The following is an 18,167-nucleotide window of genomic DNA, read 5'->3' on the forward strand; positions in this document are numbered from 1 at the left end:
CAACTTTTGTTTAAGTAACCAGTTGTCTTTGTGAATTTCTATTGCTGCTGGGTTTTGGGGTCCTCTGGGCTCATAAGACAACCCAAAAGAAAGAGAAGTAAAGGGAAGAAAGGAAAAATAAAGTCAAAGTTCTTTTCGAATGAATTATAATTTTTTTTAAAAAAAGGAAAAGTTTTACAATTGTCTTTCCTTCTCATTCTGTACGAATTTTTAATCAAAAGTTCATGGTTGAGAAAATCCATTATCTGTAATATTATCCAACTTAAAAAAGGAAAGAAAAAAAGAAAACCTAAACTAACCAAAAAAAGAAAACCTTACCCCACCAATAGTTCAAAACCCCGACCACCATGCAAGGTTAGGAATGATTATGTCGAAATCAAGTGATATCAACCTGGAACTCGACAGCATAGCACAAAAGCACTTTGACTTCCCTAACTCTTTAGATTATGGTCATAGTCCATAAATGGGCCCCATGTCTTTTGAAAGTTAATTTTTGAATCTTTAATAGCTTATATAATTTTTTTCTAAACTTAGATAAGACATTGTGCGTGTGAAATTGGAGTAAGGTCTTTCCATTCAATCAGAATTGCACATTTGGCTATCAAAGAAGTAAAAGATAAAATTTTATTTGAGTTCATTTTAATTAAATGGTGGTAAATAAAAATAAATAAAACAAGATGTGCTCCACACCAGGGTCATGCCTAGCGCGGAATGCCACACTGACCACCGGCTGGTTCGCTGCAAGCTCAACCTTCACTTCAAGCCAAAGCCCAGGAACAATAAAGCCCCCAGAAAGAGGTTCAATGTTGGAAAACTGCAGTCAGACGAAGCGAGAGGAAACTTCCAGGCAAACCTCAAAGCAAAGCTCGACGTTGCAACCCGCCTCACGGACCCGTCCCCTGAAACCCTCTGGGATCAGTTGAAGACTACCATACTGCAATCCACTGAAGAGGTACTGGGCTTCTCCTCCAGGAAAAACAAGGACTGGTTTGACGAAAACAGCCAGGAAATCCAGGAGCTGCTGGCAAAGAAGCGAGCTGCCCACCAGGCTCACCTTACAAAGCCGTCCTGTCCAGAGAAGAAACAAGCCTTCCGTCGCGCATGCAGCCATCTTCAGCGCAAACTCCGGGAGATCCAAAATGAGTGGTGGACTAGCCTCGCCAAACGAACACAGCTCAGCGCGGACATTGGCGACTTCAGGGGTTTCTACGAGGCTCTAAAGGCTGTGTACGGCCCCTCACCCCAAGTCCAAAGCCCGCTGCGCAGCTCAGACGGCAAAGTCCTCCTCAGCGACAAGATCTCCATCCTCAACCGATGGTCAGAACACTTCCAATCTCTTTTCAGTACCAACCGCTCAGTCCAAGATTCCGCCCTGCTCCAGCTCCCTCAACAGCCCCTAAGGCTAGAGCTGGATGAGGTTCCCACCCTGGATGAGACATATAAGGCAATCGAACAACTGAAAAGTGGCAAAGCAGCAGGTATGGATGGAATCCCCCCAGAAGTCTGGAAGGCTGGCGGCAAAACTCTGCATGCCAAACTGCATGAGTTTTTCAAGCTTTGTTGGGACCAAGGTAAACTGCCTCAGGATCTTCGTGATGCCACCATCATCACCCTGTACAAAAACAAAGGCGAGAAATCAGACTGCTCAAACTACAGGGGAATCACGTTGCTCTCCATTGCAGGCAAAATCTTCGCTAGGATTCTACTAAATAGAATAATACCTAGTGTCGCTGAGAATATTCTCCCAGAATCACAGTGCGGCTTTCGCGCAAACAGAGGAACCACTGACATGGTCTTTGCCCTCAGACAGCTCCAAGAAAAGTGCAGAGAACAAAACAAAGGACTCTACATCACCTTTGTTGACCTCACCAAAGCCTTCGACACCGTGAGCAGGAAAGGGCTTTGGCAAATACTAGAGCGCATCGGATGTCCCCCAAAGTTCCTCAACATGATTATCCAACTGCACGAAAACCAACAAGGTCGGGTCAGATACAGCAATGAGCTCTCTGAACCCTTCTCCATTAACAATGGCGTGAAGCAAGGCTGTGTTCTCGCACCAACCCTCTTTTCAATCTTCTTCAGCATGATGCTGAACCAAGCCATGAAAGACCCCAACAATGAAGACGCTGTTTACATCCGGTACCGCACGGATGGCAGTCTCTTCAATCTGAGGCGCCTGCAAGCTCACACCAAGACACAAGAGAAACTTGTCCGTGAACTACTCTTTGCAGATGATGCCGCTTTAGTTGCCCATTCAGAGCCAGCTCTTCAGCGCTTGACGTCCTGCTTTGCGGAAACTGCCAAAATGTTTGGCCTGGAAGTCAGCCTGAAGAAAACTGAGGTCCTCCATCAGCCAGCTCCCCACCATGACTACCAGCCCCCCCACATCTCCATCGGGCACACAAAACTCAAAACGGTAAATAAAATTATTTTGTTTACCATTATTTCTCACTATAATTTCATTTACATTACCATAAAGAGCAGAGAACAAAAAGGAACAGAAAGAGGCCCTTTGGCCATGTTGCCTAACTAAACAATCCCATTTTACCATATTCTTCTACGGTCTGTTTCCATCCATTTTCTGCCTGTTCATGTATCTGTCTAAATGTCCCTTAAATATTGCTTTTGTCTTTGCCTCACCAGATAGTTCCAGGCACCAAGTACTCTCAGTGTAAGAAAATTTACCCTGAACAACTCCTTTAAACTTTCCTCCTCTAACCATAAATGGGTGCCCTCTAGCTTTTGACATTTCCACCCTGGAGAAAAAGTCTATTTACCCTAGGCCTCTCATAATGCTGTATATTTTTATTAGGTCATTCCTCAGCCTCCAATGTTCCATCGAGTCAGACACATGAACAGACTCTTTAGCCATTAAAAGCCTACTTATCATGTAGCCCCTTCCCTTTCGAGGTTATTATTTCTGAAAGTCTTTCCAGTGATAATAAATTTTAACTTCCCTACAAACATATCATTGATGGATATGAAAAAAACAACCAGATTGTACCTAATCCAGAGCAATTTTACTGTGAATTTCCATTTATTCTAAGAAACATTAATTCATGCAAGTTTATGCTTTCAATCAATCTGTGTCCATGTTTCTCATGCTTTTGTAATCATCTTCAAACTTCAAAATCTGCTGCTAGGTACTCCTTATTCAAGGCTAAGGTTAAGAATTTAAACTTTGAACAAGGAGTCTGCATTTTAGAACTCAGATACTTAATGTCAGGAGGAAAGGTTGGGATCATGAATCTGGACTTCATTTATGGTAGTGAAGACAGAGAGAATGCCACAATGTCATGAGAAAGAGGATTACAGGACAGTACTTCATATGGCAAGAAAAAAGAAGGGATTGGTGGGGATCATATCAATGGTGAGAATCAAGAATTAGGAATCAGATATTGGAGTAGAGGTGGGAGTATGGCTGTACACTAAGGAGAAGGTAATGTAACAGATTGGGGATTAAAGGGGACATTTAGGGAGTGGATAGTTGAAAGATTTACTTAAGCACAGTTAGCATAGCAGTTAGCACAAGACTGATACAGCGCCAGTGATCAGGACCAGGTTTCAAATCCTGCGCTGTCTGTAAGGAGTTTGTACATTCTCACCACGTCGATGTAGGTTTTCCGTGGCAGTTCCCATTTCTTCCCACTGTTTGAAATGTACCGAGGGTTTTAGGTTAAGAGGATGTAATTGTGCAGCACAGCCTCTTGAACCAAAATAGCCTGTTACCACACAGTATGTCTAATATTTAAAAAAAAATGCAATTTACTTACCTAGAGAAGTGCCAAGTCAATGCTACCAATCAAAGGACAAGTATCCTATGATAAGCTTGTGCATGACTATGTGATCCAAGGTCACCTGAAATGCTCCATAAGGAGTATTAGCATTGGATGGGGAATTAAAATCATTACTGTATGTCATCAGAACAATACTCATGAAGGTTACTCATAACAATTCAGTTAAATTCAACTTCTTTCATTTACATAATTTTATTCTAGATTTGGTCAACTTCTCTTCAATCAAACATTTACCTGAACTTTGCAATGCCACAATGCCAGGAGCTGTTGAAGCTAGTTGTGTAACCATAACTTCATATCCAAACTTTTCACATTGGCTGACCTGCAAGTTTAGAAAAAAAATTAAGTAAACTTTCTGCACACTGATCCAGATTATGCATGGAAAAAAATGTCAACATTTTCAATTGGAACCCCAATTAGAAAACATTACAGGAATATGAAGAACTTGCTATTTTTTTTTCTGGTTAGTAATCTTCCAACTGCCGTCAGTAATATACTGCTGATCTGCAAGCCCTTAATGAAATTCAGCATATGGGAAAAGGATTTGAGTTAAATGGCCTAAAGTTGCATCACCCTCTCACAAAATAAGTCTGGTTTGATCCAGGTAGGGAGAAGAGATCTTTTTCATTTGACTGGAATGCAAGAGCTACAAGAGTGTCATGTAATTTCATTCTTTCAGAGAGGTTTTTCTTTGGCTTGGCTTCGCGGACAAAGATTTATGGAGGGGTAATGTCCACGTCAGCTGCAGGCTCGTTTGTGGCTGACAAGTCCGATGCGGGACAGGCAGACACGGTTGCAAGGGAAAATTGGTTGGTTGGGGTTGGGTGTTGGGTTTATTAATTTTTAAATAGCCTTATAAATTTTCTAAGAATTTATTATGAACTAGTTTATAAAGATTTAATTTTTTTTTGTTGAAGTTATTAAAATTTGACTTTACTTGTTAAATTATATCTATCACATTGAGAAGATTGTTTTTCTGAGAGCAGACTGTGAACGAAAAAGTTTTATGAATGTTCTTAAAGGGTTAATGCATTAGATGAGAAAATACAGTAGTTGCCTGTAAGATGATGGTATGGTGGCCCCTCGCAGCTCCCTCAGGATCCAGCAGGCTGTACGAGGCCTGCAGCACTGCTCTCCAATTGGCCACAACTAAATGAGTTTAGCTGGCCTATCAAGGAAAGCGGATCGCAAATGCACTAATCAGTTCTGAGGAGGCTTTGACCATGCCCCTCAGCTTGAGAATAAAAGCAGGGCTGTGAGTCCAATAAAGCTCAGTGTTAATTACACTCACGAGGGGTTTGTGTCGTTCTTTCAGGGAACAATGTGTTCTCTCTGAGCTAACCTTCATACAGCTATAACTTCTCCTGCGATATAGGCTCTGCAGAGCCAAAGCTCGTAGCAGCTAGCTACAGTGGTGACCCCGACAGTCCGGACGGCACTCTGGACCCAGCGATGAAGGCAGATTCTTCAATCAACATGCTGTCATTGAAGCTGCCGAGCTTCTGGGCAGCGCAGGCCGAAGTATAGTTCCAGGAAATTGAGGCACAGTTCACCCTGAGGAAGATCACCTCCGATGACACCCATTACTACCATGTGGTGGGCACCCTCGACTAAACAGCAGCTCCCAAGATCACAGATTTCTTAATAAAGTTGCCACAGCAGGGCAAGTACAATGCCATCCTAGAGCTTTTAACCCACACCTTCAGGCTGTCTGAGCGCAAGCGTGTAGCCCATCTGCTGTATATGGACGGAATGGGGGACAGGGTTCTATCTGACCTACATGATGGCCATGCCCCCAGCTCACTTTTCAGGGAACTATTCTTGGAAAGGCTGCCACAAAATGTCCGGTTGATGGTCCAGGGAGACGACTTCAGTGACCCATGAAAGGTAGCAGAGAAAGTGGACTCTCTGTGGGTCGAGAGGGAAATAGCCTTCACACACCATAAAACGTACGAAGCTGCCCCAGCACTGCAGCACATGGACAGGCAACAGCAGCAAAGGCCCAATCACCAACCAGCAATGAGAACGGACACCCCTGGTGAGCAATATTGTCATTTTCATCAGTGGTGGGGTGCAGAGACCCATCAATGTCTCCCCCTGCACATTCCCAGGAAATCCCAAAAGCCGGCTGCCATAAATGGCTGCGTCGGCCAGCCATTAACAGCCTCCATGTCCAAGACTCCCTATCCAGCTGTCATTTCTTAGTGGATGCAGGGGTAGATATCGACGTGCTCCCGCCGACCATAACTGACATCCACAACGGCACAACAGCCCCACATTCATGACTTCTCTGCACATCTCCAAGGGGTACGGATGGATTTAATTCAAGCCTACCACAAATCCTGGTCCAACCTGAGGACATCATGAAAACAGCCCTCATCACCCCATTCGGCTTATTTGAATTTTTAAGGATGCCTTTTGGACTGAAAAATGCAGCCTATAATTTGCATGTATATAGATTGATTTTATAGAATTGCTTAGAGTATGCAGCTATTGTCTTGCTATTATTGATCTACCTCAAATATTGATCTACCCAATATCTTGAGAAAAAGCTGAAGAAAATTTATATTCTTGTTTATATCCACTTCATGAATGTACACACATGGACAGGTATAGAGTTCTCCATGAATGGAAAAATATCACGATTGCGGCTGACAGTGGAAGTCAATGCCAATATAAAAGCAAAAGAGGATATTCAAGGAAGCAAAAGTTAGTGGGAAGATAGAGGATAGGGAACGCATATAGAAGATAACTATAAAGATGAAGTATGAAAGTAGATTAGATAACATAAAAGAGGATATAAAAAGCTTCTTCAAGTATATGACAGATAAAAGGTGAGAGTAGGTATAGGACCAGTGGAAAATGATGCTGGAGAAATAACAATAGTGAAATTCTTCTGTTTGATTCATTCTTGTCTTAAAGGTAACTTGTTATAAGTGATTGTCATGAGAGTTCATAGTATAGGTTCATTTTGCTTTATTTTTTTTCTTTAATACCAGGGTACAAAATGGGAAAATAAATCATATTCTAAAACACATTAGTTATCATGAAACAATAAAAGGAGGGAATGTGAAAGACTAAATTTCACAAAAATACAGTAGTCATCTGTAAGATGGTGGAAATAAAATTGCCTTTTCAATATGATCTTCTCTGTTCTGTACTAAGATAGTAACTGACAGCACAAGAATGTAAATAAACCTTGAGCAAAGGCAGGCCTCTGCTCAAAATAGGTATTAAAGTATGATGAACACTCCAATGGTTTAAGTTGGGGTTCAGTGGAAAGAATGAGTGTAATGATGTAATGTATTATGCTGACTGCTTGCTATTGTTTATGACTGTAGATTGGCTCCACCCTACTGGTAAAACAGATGGTGCAACTTATCCCATTGGTCAGAAGAGGTGGCTTCTTCTGTTAATAAAAGTCTATAATATGATACAAGTCTGGTCCTTGCTTATGGCATGTCAATTTTATTAACAGAAGAAAATTATGGATACTTCCATGAAACCTGGAAGACTCAAGATAGATCAAGATGCCACCTGAGCCAGAGAAAAGTTCCACCACTGGCTCCAGTGTTTTGAAGCGTACATGCGAAAGAACAATGTCATGCAAGATGCCGAGAAAATGGACCATTTTGTGGCTCTCCTTGAAGACATCCCCTACTCCATGGTCAGAGAGGTAGTTGGCTATCAGAACGTAGAGAATCTCCTTAGAGACTATTAAGATATGCCTCAGAACATGTTGTTCGCAAGACATCAGCTTTACATTCGGAACAAGCAGGTGAGAGCGTAGATGTTTTCGCCCTCACCCTGAAAGGGCTATCCAGGGACTGCTGAAGCCCACCGTGAGTTCCCGATGTTAGGCACGTTCATAAGCGGTCTGGAATCAGGATACATTAGACAGCGTCTACTGGAGACTCCGGACTTGACATTTAATGCGGCTCTACAACAAGCGAAGATGCTTCTAACTGCACTACAATGGGCGAAAGCATTCGAGCAAGGGAGAAGTGCAGAAGCGGCACCCCTCAGACCAACCCACAGTGAAGATTTGCTACTGAGCACTACAAAACCACGACGCAAAAGCCAGACCCTGAAGTGCTACTTCTGTGGCTTGGCACTACATGCCCGCAACCGGTGCCCCGCACGGCAAGATACCTGTGCCATCTGTGGGAAGAAGGGCCACTGGGCCAGAGCTTGCCAAGCTAGAGAGTCAACATCTGGCACTTGTGGTGAGCAGAAGAAGAAGCAGAGCTCAAGCACTGATACTAAGCAAGGTCGTCGTCAAAACACCACGATGCAGAGCTGGAGAGTCAATGATTCATCTAGCCCGACTTCAACTTCTTCGACTTCTTCTGAATCATCCAGCGGATCAACCAGTGATGAGGCGAGGCCCTACATGTCACTGCCACAAGGAGATCCAATCTTGTCTTCCATGAAGGTAAATCAAGATAAATCCTATGATCTGCAGCCGTTCTCGATGAAAGTAGAGGTAAATGGGCAGCCTATTAACTGTTTATTTGATTGAAGCAGTACAAAGTTACATTCACATTCCATGTATTCAGAGCATTAAATTCTGTGTTATACTTGTCTAAGTGCACGATCACGATGGCTTGATCAGGACTAGAACAAGATACAACAAGTTATTGCAAAATTAATTTAAAAATACATGACAATGAATATACTGACTTCAAGATTTCTGTACTCCCAGGCCTATGCGCTCCGATGTTTCTGGGTCTAGACTTCCAATGTCAAATGAAAAGTATATATTGGCATTTAATGGCCCTTTGCCATCCATCATCGTCTCACCAAAGAAGCTTTGCAGTTTGTCCACACTAAAAACTAAACCCTCTCGTCTCTTCATTAATTTGACCTTAGATTGTAAGCCTACAGCTACAAAAAGTAGGTGCTACAGTAAAGACAGACTCTTTATTAAAGATGAGGTTAAGAACTTGCTAAAGGAAATCGTCATCAAACCCAGCACAAGTGCGTGGCGTGCTCAAGTTGTAGTGGTCAGAAATGGTGCGAAACCTAGAATGGTCGTGGATTACAGCCAAACTATAAAGAGGTACACTCAACGAGACGCTTACCCCCACTTTGCCTTTCAAACATGGTTACTCAAATTCCCCAATACGAGATAAACTCTACTATTGATCTGAAATCAGCTTACCACCAAGTTCCCATCCGTAAGGATGAAAGGCAGTTTATTGCTTTTGAGGCAGATGACAAACTCTTCCAATTTAAGAGAATTCCTTTTGGTGTCACTACGGTGTATCCATTTTTCAAAGTAGATAGGTTAGTGGATACCTGTAAGTTGCAGGCCACTTTTCCTTATCTGGACAATGATACCATCTGTGGCAAAGACTTGAATGATCATGATTGGAATTTACAACAGTTCCTCCAAGGATCCAAAACCTTGCGTTTAACCTTGAATAATGACAAATGTGTGTACCGCACAAAGATCATGCCAACATTAGGCTATGTAGTAAGTAAAGGAGAAATCAGTCCAGACCCAAAGACAATGCAACCACTCATGGAGCTGCCCCCTCCAACAATGCAAAAGGCCCTCAAGCGTTGTTTAGGGTTTTTCTCCTATTATGCTCAGTGGGTGCCAAACTACCCTGACAAAGCACGACCTCTTTTTAAAACCGTCAATTTTCCTTTGAGTCATGAGGCCCTCTAAGCCTTTGAAAACATTAAACAGGATATAGTCAAGGCCTCCATGTCTAAATTTGATGAGGATGCATCTGATTTTGCTCTAGCTGTCACACTAAATCAAGCTGGCAAACCTTCATAGCCTTCTTTTCTCGCATTATGTGGGACAGAATTAAAACATTCATCCATTGAAAAGGAAGCACAAGCTATTATAGAAGCTATCTGCTATTGGAGACACTTCTTATCTGGCAGGAAGTTCACCTTGTTAACTGATTAGAAATCTGATGCCTTCATGTTCAACACTAAATTGAAAAGCAAGATTAAAAATGATAAGATTATGCGATGGCACATTGAACTTTCTACCTATGATTATGACATACTCTATCATCCAGGAAAATTCAATGATCCTCCTGATGCTCTCTCTCTCACGCATCCTGTGCGAGTCTGCAGCTAGACCAATTAAAATTTCTTCATGAAGAGCTGTGCCACCCAGGGGTCACCTGATTTTATCACTATGTGAAATTTCTCGATTTGCCATATACTTTAGAGGATGTGAGAACCCTAACTGGACAATGCCCTGTCTGTGCTGAATACAAACCACATATTACAAACCCTCACCTTCCTCATTGATCAAAGCTTCTAGACCCTTTGAATGCCTCAGTGTAGATTTTAAAGGGCCACTACCTTCAAATAATAGAAACGTTTACTTTCTTAGTGTTATTGATGAATTCTCTCGTTTCCCTTTCACTATTCCTTGTACTGATGTTTCTGCTGGTTCTGTAATTAAAGTCTTGATTCCATTTTTAGTATTTTTGGTTATCTGAATTTCATTCTTAGCAACAGAGGTTCAGCCTTTATGAGCTCGGCGCTTCAGCAATATCTTCTTGACAGAAGCATTGCCACAAGTCACACTGCCAGTTACAACCCTCGGGGGAATGGGCAAGTTGAATGCATCAATGGTACAATCTGGAAAGCTGTTACCATGGCACTCAAATCTAAGGGTCTCCCCACCAGCCACTGACCAGGAGTGTTACCTGAAGCTTTGAACTCTATTCGTACCCTACTTTGCACGTCAACTAATAAAACGCCTCATCAGCGTTTGTTTTCTTTTCCCAGAAAGTCAAAGATTGGATCGACCTTGCTTGCCTGGCTTTCAAGACCTGGAGAAGTTTTACTGAGAAAGCATGTTAGACAGAGCAAGGTGGATCCATTAGTCGAGCGTGTACAACTGCTTCATGCTAACCTGCAATATGCTCAAGTTACTTTTCCTGATGGGAGACAAGACAGGGGTTCTGCCTGCAGCTTATAACCTTTTTCCCCACTACCACTAATCTTCCTTTGCCCTCCCCAGAACAGCATGTCTCTGTCCCTGAAATTCAGTCTGTAACACACAGAGACTTACCCCAAATAACACCTGCCACCAATCACTTACCTGCCTAAAAAGCAGTATCTTTTTACAGGAGTCCACTCCAGTTGTTTGCATCGGTTTCAGAGTCTCAAGGCCACCCCAATGGCTGACTTATGATAAGTTTTATTTGCTGCATTTCTCACAGATTTTTTTTCATACTTTCTGCTGATTTTCTTTCTTCTTCTGTGGTGCTTTTAACCCTTTTGATTCCCTGTTTTTTTTTGTTTTATTACTTAAAATTGGTTAATTTTTTTTGGTGGGGTGGTGAATGTAGTGATGCAATGTATTATACTGACTGCTTGCTATTGGTTATGACTGTAGATTGGCTCTACCCTACTGGTATAACAGATGATGCAACTTATCCCACTGGTCAGTAGAGGTGGCTTCTTCTATTAATAAGAGCCTATAGTATGATACAAGTCTGGTCCTTGCTTATGGCAAATAGGTATTAAAGTGTGATGAACACTCCAATGGTCTGAGTTGGGGTTCAGTGTAGAGAACGAGTTAATAAGTTCCTTCCCTTCTCCTGCTAGCGTTACCAAGGTGAAAGGGTTTTAGATTTCCTGCTTATGGCAAATAAGTATTAAAGTATGATGAACACTCCAATGGTTTGAGTTGGGGTTCAGTGTAGAGAACGAGTTAATAAGTTCCTCCTCTTATCTCTCCCCTTCTCCCGCTAGCATTACCAAAGTGAAATAAAGAAATTGTTGTTCACTTAATTGGTTCTGCTGTTTGTTTTCTTTCAGTGTAGTGTGACTTTTACAAACTAGCAGGTTATTTCTAACATTCATACAGCCACAGGAACAGCACAATTTACCAAGAAAAACTTTGCAATGAAAAGATAAATTTGCATCAAATAGGAACTTAATAGCTGCAAAGAAAAAAACTGTAATTAAGCCTACTGATGCACACCTTTACATTCCTAAGCCTCCCCCTTCCCCCCTCTGATGGGAATGCAAGTAGGCCTTTTCCACTGAGGTTAGGTGAAATACAAACCAGAGGACATGGGTTAAGGATGAAAGGGGAGAGGTTTAGGGGAAACACTGAGGTAAATTTCTTCACAGAAAGAGTGGTGGGAGTGTGGAACAAGCTGCCAGCTGAAGCGGTGAATGCAAACTCAATTTAAACATTAAAAAAAAATTTCTGGACAGGTCCATGGATAGGAGTGGTAAGAAATGTTACGGAATGGGTTCAGGTCAGAGTGATGAAGTATAATAGTTTGGTATAGACAAGAAGGGTTAAAGGGTCTGTTTTCTGCACACTAATATTCTTTGGGAGGAGGGTGTCCAGGGAGGAAGGAGTCCTTTCCTAGGGGAGAGATGTTTGCTTTATGATCTGAGCTACATTCACTGAATTCTTCCAATTTTGAGCAAAGCAACTCTCATACCATGTTACAATGCATACAGCTGATGTGCTTTTGAATGTACACTTGTAGAAGTTGTTGAGAGCCAAGGAGGACATACCAAACTTCCTTTGTTTTCTACAAAAGCAGAAGTGTGCTTTATTGCCCATCACGCTGATGTGCTTGCCCAGGGTCAGGTCATTAGAGATATTGATTCTTAAGAATCTGAAGTTATTGATATTGAGAGAGAAGTCGTTATCTTGGGACCATGCCACTAGATTTTCATTTTTTTCCTCTGTTCCATCTTATTGTTACATGACCTAATACTGTGGTGTCATCAACAAATTTGAAAATGGAGTGCAATAAATGGAGTTTTGCATTTTAATTTTTTTATTTTAAAGATTTTAAATATTGTTGATGGCTTCTAAAGTTCTCAAAAAAAATTTACAGTGCTTTTTACAGTTTTGATGAATCTGGCTCAGCCAATGCTTTAGAGTTGAATCAAGCACCCCACATGATACTCATTGCAATTCTTTCAGTGGTTTCTGCAAATTTCCTGATAGGTTTGCCCAAAGGAAATATAGATTTAAAAAAAGGTAAGATCAGAAACCAACAATGCTCATTATTACCTGCAAAATTTGTCAAAACTACATACTGTTAATCAATGATTGGATGATGATGTAGAGGTTAAAACCTTGTGTTTATGATTTATAGTTGTTTTATGACTTTTCATTTAAGGATTGAATGTTGTTGTAGAGTTACCATAGTTACTATGATGTCATATGTTGTAATATCCACGTGGACTAGGAGTTTTCTTGTCATTCTTGGAATGACCATGGAAGAGACATGAGCTCTTGAGAAACTTTTCTTTGAATTTATCATTATTATTCATCATTATTATTATTCATTATTAATCATTTATTATTATTTTAATTTGTTTATATTTGTTTGAAGTTGAGTATCATTAACATTTACAATATGCTTTGTTTTACTCATCGTTATGAAGTGCGAAGCTATGAAAATGTTTATTTGTTTTTATCAATGGAAAATTAAAGCTATTTACAGCTGCAATTACAAAGTTTGATTTATTTGGTTGAATAAGATACAAATCGAAATATCAAGGCTTATTTTTCTTAGAAGATAACATGTTTTGAGATTGGGAAATATTAGAAGCTGGGAAGTGTTACATACAGATAATAAATGGACTGCTATTTGTAATCAGCTTTCTGGTTTTCTTGACAAGCCCATAGGAGAAAGCAGCAGAATTGGGCCTGTTGATCCACTGAATCTGTTCTGCCATTAGAATCATGGCTATATATTCTCCACAAAATTATCTACTCCTCCACCTCTATCCATGTCACCCACAAACTTGGCCACAAAGCCATCAATTCAGTCAACTAAATCATTTACTTATGATGTGAAAAGTAGCAGACACAGCACGAATCCCTGTGGAACACATATAATCACCGACAGCCAACCAGAAAAGGTCCCCTTTATTCTCTCTTTGTCTTCTGCCAGCCAATCTTCTATCCATGCTCAACTTTTTTCCCGTAATTCTATGTGTTCTTGTCTTATTTAGCAGCTTTATGTGCATCACCTTGTCAAAGGCCTTCGTAGCATTAAAAAAAATAACATCTACTGACTCTCCTTTGTCTGACCTGCTCATTACTCCCATAAAGAACTCCAACAGATTTGTCAAAGAAGACTTCCCCTGAAGGAAATTATGCTGACTTTGGTCAATTTTATCTTGTGCTTTCAAGTTCCCTGAAATGTCATCCTTAATAATGAATTGTAGAATATTGGTTACCACTGAATTCATGCTAACTGGACTATAATTTCCTGTGTTTTACCTCTCTGTTTTTAAAGAGAGGAGTGACATATGCAATTTTCATCCTCTGGAACCATTCCTGACTCTAGTGATTCTTGAAAGATCACTACTAATGCAATCAGAATCCCTTCAATTACCTATTTCAGATCCAAAGTATCCTCTTCAATATCACTGGCTAGTTTACCTACATATTTAATATTTTTTCCCCTTATTGTTTTTGTTACATTGTTTTTTTTTAATGTTACCCATTCCTTCGGCTTCCCTCAAATTTTTGCAACAATGTGCGCACTCTCTTTTGCTTTCCTGCTGCCCTTGACTTCCCTAGTCAGCCACAGTTGCCTGACCCACCCCTTGGAATGCTTCTTCTTTTGGAATGAATTTATCCCAGGTCTTCTGAATTATCCCCAGAAACACTTGCCATTGCTGGTCCACCATCTTCCCTGCTTGGGTCCCCTCCTAATTAATTTTGTAATTACCCAATCAGTCTGATTCATTGCACAGCACCAAATTCAAAATTTCCTTTTTCCTTGTGAGCGTAACGACAACTTGCTCTAAAAAGTCAAATTGTTCCTTGTAATCCAGTGCCAACCTGATCCTCCCAATCTACCTGCATATTGAAGTCCTCCATGACCACTATAACAGTGATTTTCTTTCATGTGTTCTCTAATTCCTGTTGCAATTTGCACTACACCCTGGCTGCGATTTGGAGGTCCAAATGTAACTCTCATTAGGGTCTTTTTTATGCTTGGAGTTTTTCAACTCTCCACAGGGATTCTGCATTCTCTGATCCTATGTTCCTTATTGCTAAGAATTTGATTACTTTTTTTTTTACTAACAGAGCCACAAAGCCCACTCTCTCTCACTTGCTTGTCTTTTCAATGGGATGTGTATCCTTGGATGTTAAGCTCACAGCTGTGATCCTCCTTCAGCCTTGTCTCCATGATGCGCACAATGTCATACCTGACATTTCTGAGTGCAAATTTCTATATTTCAAATGTTAGCACTGGAATTTAGGGTTTATATTATAAATCAATGAAATATGTACTATCTGGGCATTCAAATTATTACAACAGTTAAGAGAATTTAAAAAGTGTGTTTTATTAGTACTAGAAGAATCTTAAAGGTGATAAATTATGATTTATGAAATATAGTTAATTAAAATTGTATATAATTGGATGTATTTTTTTGAATTATAATTTTAAAGTAAATGTCTCTCACATTACTTCAAAATCTCTAACTGGTTAGTCAACAAACAACTGGTCTTGAGAAGCTTGGACAACAGTGATTTCAACACCTGATCAGTCAGAGATGCGCAACATAACATTGAAAATGCATAAAAAGATACAAAGAATGAACAGTTTGAAACTCATGTCAAAAAGTTGTGAATTGTTTGATTCATCTTAACTCGCCAAATGAGTGACGCAAGTGTGCAAACTAAAGACAGATAATGTACAAAATATAATTGTTTTGCAGGTATAGGTTGTTATTGGAGATTTGAAACAAATGATAGTGAACAATCAGATTGATATATTTTTCGTGAGAAATTTGAGGATTATAATGAATATGGAAGCAATCAACATACCTATAAGACAACATATTAAAGCAAAGCTGTCAAAAGACAAAATCATCAGGGTTTCACAAAGCGATCACACCTTCACACCTTGGAACATGGAACCAGAAATACACAAGCTACATTGGAGGGGCATAGATGAAGCTACAGCAAAAGAGCCATGTCAAAGAATGAATTTTTAAAATTGTTAAATATAATTGAGGTTAATGAAGAAATGTACCGTAGGTCAGAGATTATCAAAAATTCAGGTGGAAATGGATAAAGTGATGAGAAGATCATCTAGAATTATGGTTACATATTTGTGAAGAAATCAAATAGAGATCCATTCAATCCCATGTAATCAATGGATTTTTATACAAACCTGAAATTTTATAGTGAACCTGCTAAACATATATTTCACACACTCATTGGTTGCTCCAGTTTGCTGCAGAAGTAATAATCCTTTTGGAGTGGCAGCAAAATGTAATAGATTGTCCACAAGCATTTCTTCCAAGATCATCCTGAAAAGAGAATTAAAAGATTTCATTTTTATGGTAAATGGAAATAATGACATTTTATGTAACATTAGTTCAAATGAGATTGTTCCTAATCAGAATATTGAAGATAAAGACTTAAAGATAGCAATGTATACAAGGATGAAAACATGTGAATTTCTAAATTTTTACACTATTAATTACACAAATAATATTTTTGATGAGTTCTTAACAAAATTTACTGTATTATTAAAATGTAATTTTCTATGGTTAGAGATATTATCTGGGGTATGTTTTGTTTTAATTATATGGGAGTAGAGTTTTGCCTAATATGTGACTGACTATTTGGAAGTAACCTCATTTTTATTCAGAAATGAAAAAAATATATACTACTTTGTGCTCGAATATCCCTGTATTCTACAAATAGTTTGGGCCTCCAAGACTCATTTCCCCTTAATACAAGAAAAACAGCCCCTCATAGATACCCCCAGTGCAATATCTGGTATGTCTTCATTTTGTTTGTTAAACCTGATATAATTAATACGGTTATTGGATAGGCACACTGGTCTGTTAGATTTAAGTGAGACCCAAAGGCAAAAAAAGGACTGGATATAACATAGATGTGCAGTAGAATCTTCCTGGTATAAAATGGGTGACAGCTTAGAAAGGTACAATGGCACGAGAGCTCAGGATAAAAATGGTGATTATGTGTATAATGAAAGAATGCAGTTAGACAGATATAAGTCATAGAGTCACTAAGATATACAGGAAACAACCCCTTTGCCCCATCATGCTCATGTCAACATTTTGCCCATCTGCACTAATTCCATTTGCCTGCATTATGACTACATCCTTCTAATGTCTTTTTAATGTAGTGACTGTATCTGACTCCACAACTTCTGACTGCGAGTTCCATTCTCTGTGGAAAAAAACATCCCTTAAATTCCCATTAAAAATCTTCCTTTCACCTTAAACCCATGTCCTTTTGTTTTCAATTCACTATAATGGGAAAAAATATTTTGACGATCCTATTCACGCCTCTTATATTGTTATAAACATCTATCAGTTCACTTTTCAGACTCCTTTGCTCCAGGAAAAACAGGCGTAGCCTAATCAATATCTCTCAGAACTAATGCCCTCCATCCAAGTAACATTATGGTGAAACTCCTCTGCACTTTTTCCAGCACAAATGCATGCTTCCTATAGAGTAGTAACTAGATCTGGACACAATAGTGATCCGTCCAGCAGTTTGTAAAGTTGCAACATAATCTTTCACTTTTATACCCTGTCCTGACCAATGAAGGGAATAAATCTATAAGGCTTCTTTACTACCCTATTCACAGATTTTACTTCTTTCAGAGGATTTTAGCCTAAGGTCACCAACATTTCTTAGCATCCTACTATTTATTCCAGGTGTCTTACCCCTATTTTACTTACCACGATGCACCACCTCACTAAAGTCCATCTATCATTTCTAGTGGCAAACTTTCCATCAGATCTATATATTTCTATTGCCTTGAACAACCTTCCCTATCCATAACGTTCATGTCATTATCCATAACGTTCATGTCATTATCCATAACGTTCATGTCATTATCCATAATGTTCATGCCATTCACAGACTTACTAATTATACTTCTCACATTCACCTTCAATTTATTAATATATATCTCACAAACAACAAGGGTCCCACCACTGATCTCTGTGGTACATCACAAGTCACAGACATCCAATCAGAAAACATCTTTCTATTTCCATCCTCTGCTCCCATCATCAAGTCAAGTTTGGATTTAATCACACAGTTCCTCTGGATCTCATGTGTCTTAGCCACATATATGAGCCTACCATGGTAAATGCCTTACTAAAGTCCATAAAGATAATATAGTAAAATCTCCAATATCTGGCATTTAAACAAACAGAAACTCAAACAGCCAGCAAAAATTAAAAGAAGAAATAAATAAATAAATCTTAAAATAAATAAGAATTAAGTTTAAAATAAAAGTTTAAATTAAAGTTTAAAATTGTAAAATTAAATGTTCTCCGAAGCAACACACAACCCCATGGTGAAGATGGGAGCAAACATTCAGCCAGCGGAGCACC

The 18,167-nt window shown here is 39.6% G+C and overlaps 1 protein-coding gene across 5 annotated transcripts in view; it reads right to left on the reverse strand.

Annotated features, from left to right (window-relative positions):
- Positions 1-18,167, reverse strand: part of tbc1d32 (TBC1 domain family, member 32) — a 235,636-nt gene that overhangs the window by 127,889 nt on the left and 89,580 nt on the right. For all 5 annotated transcript variants that reach the window (XM_069886883.1, XM_069886881.1, XM_069886880.1 and 2 more), the window contains 2 exons: positions 15,956-16,094; positions 4,032-4,119 (listed from right to left, as the gene is read on the reverse strand). In XM_069886883.1, coding sequence (XP_069742984.1) covers positions 4,032-4,119; positions 15,956-16,094 — 227 coding nt within the window. The remainder of the gene's footprint in view (positions 1-4,031; positions 4,120-15,955; positions 16,095-18,167) is intronic.

Source organism: Narcine bancroftii, chromosome 6, assembly GCF_036971445.1.
Source record: "Narcine bancroftii isolate sNarBan1 chromosome 6, sNarBan1.hap1, whole genome shotgun sequence".
Taxonomy (NCBI): Eukaryota; Metazoa; Chordata; class Chondrichthyes; order Torpediniformes; family Narcinidae; genus Narcine; species Narcine bancroftii.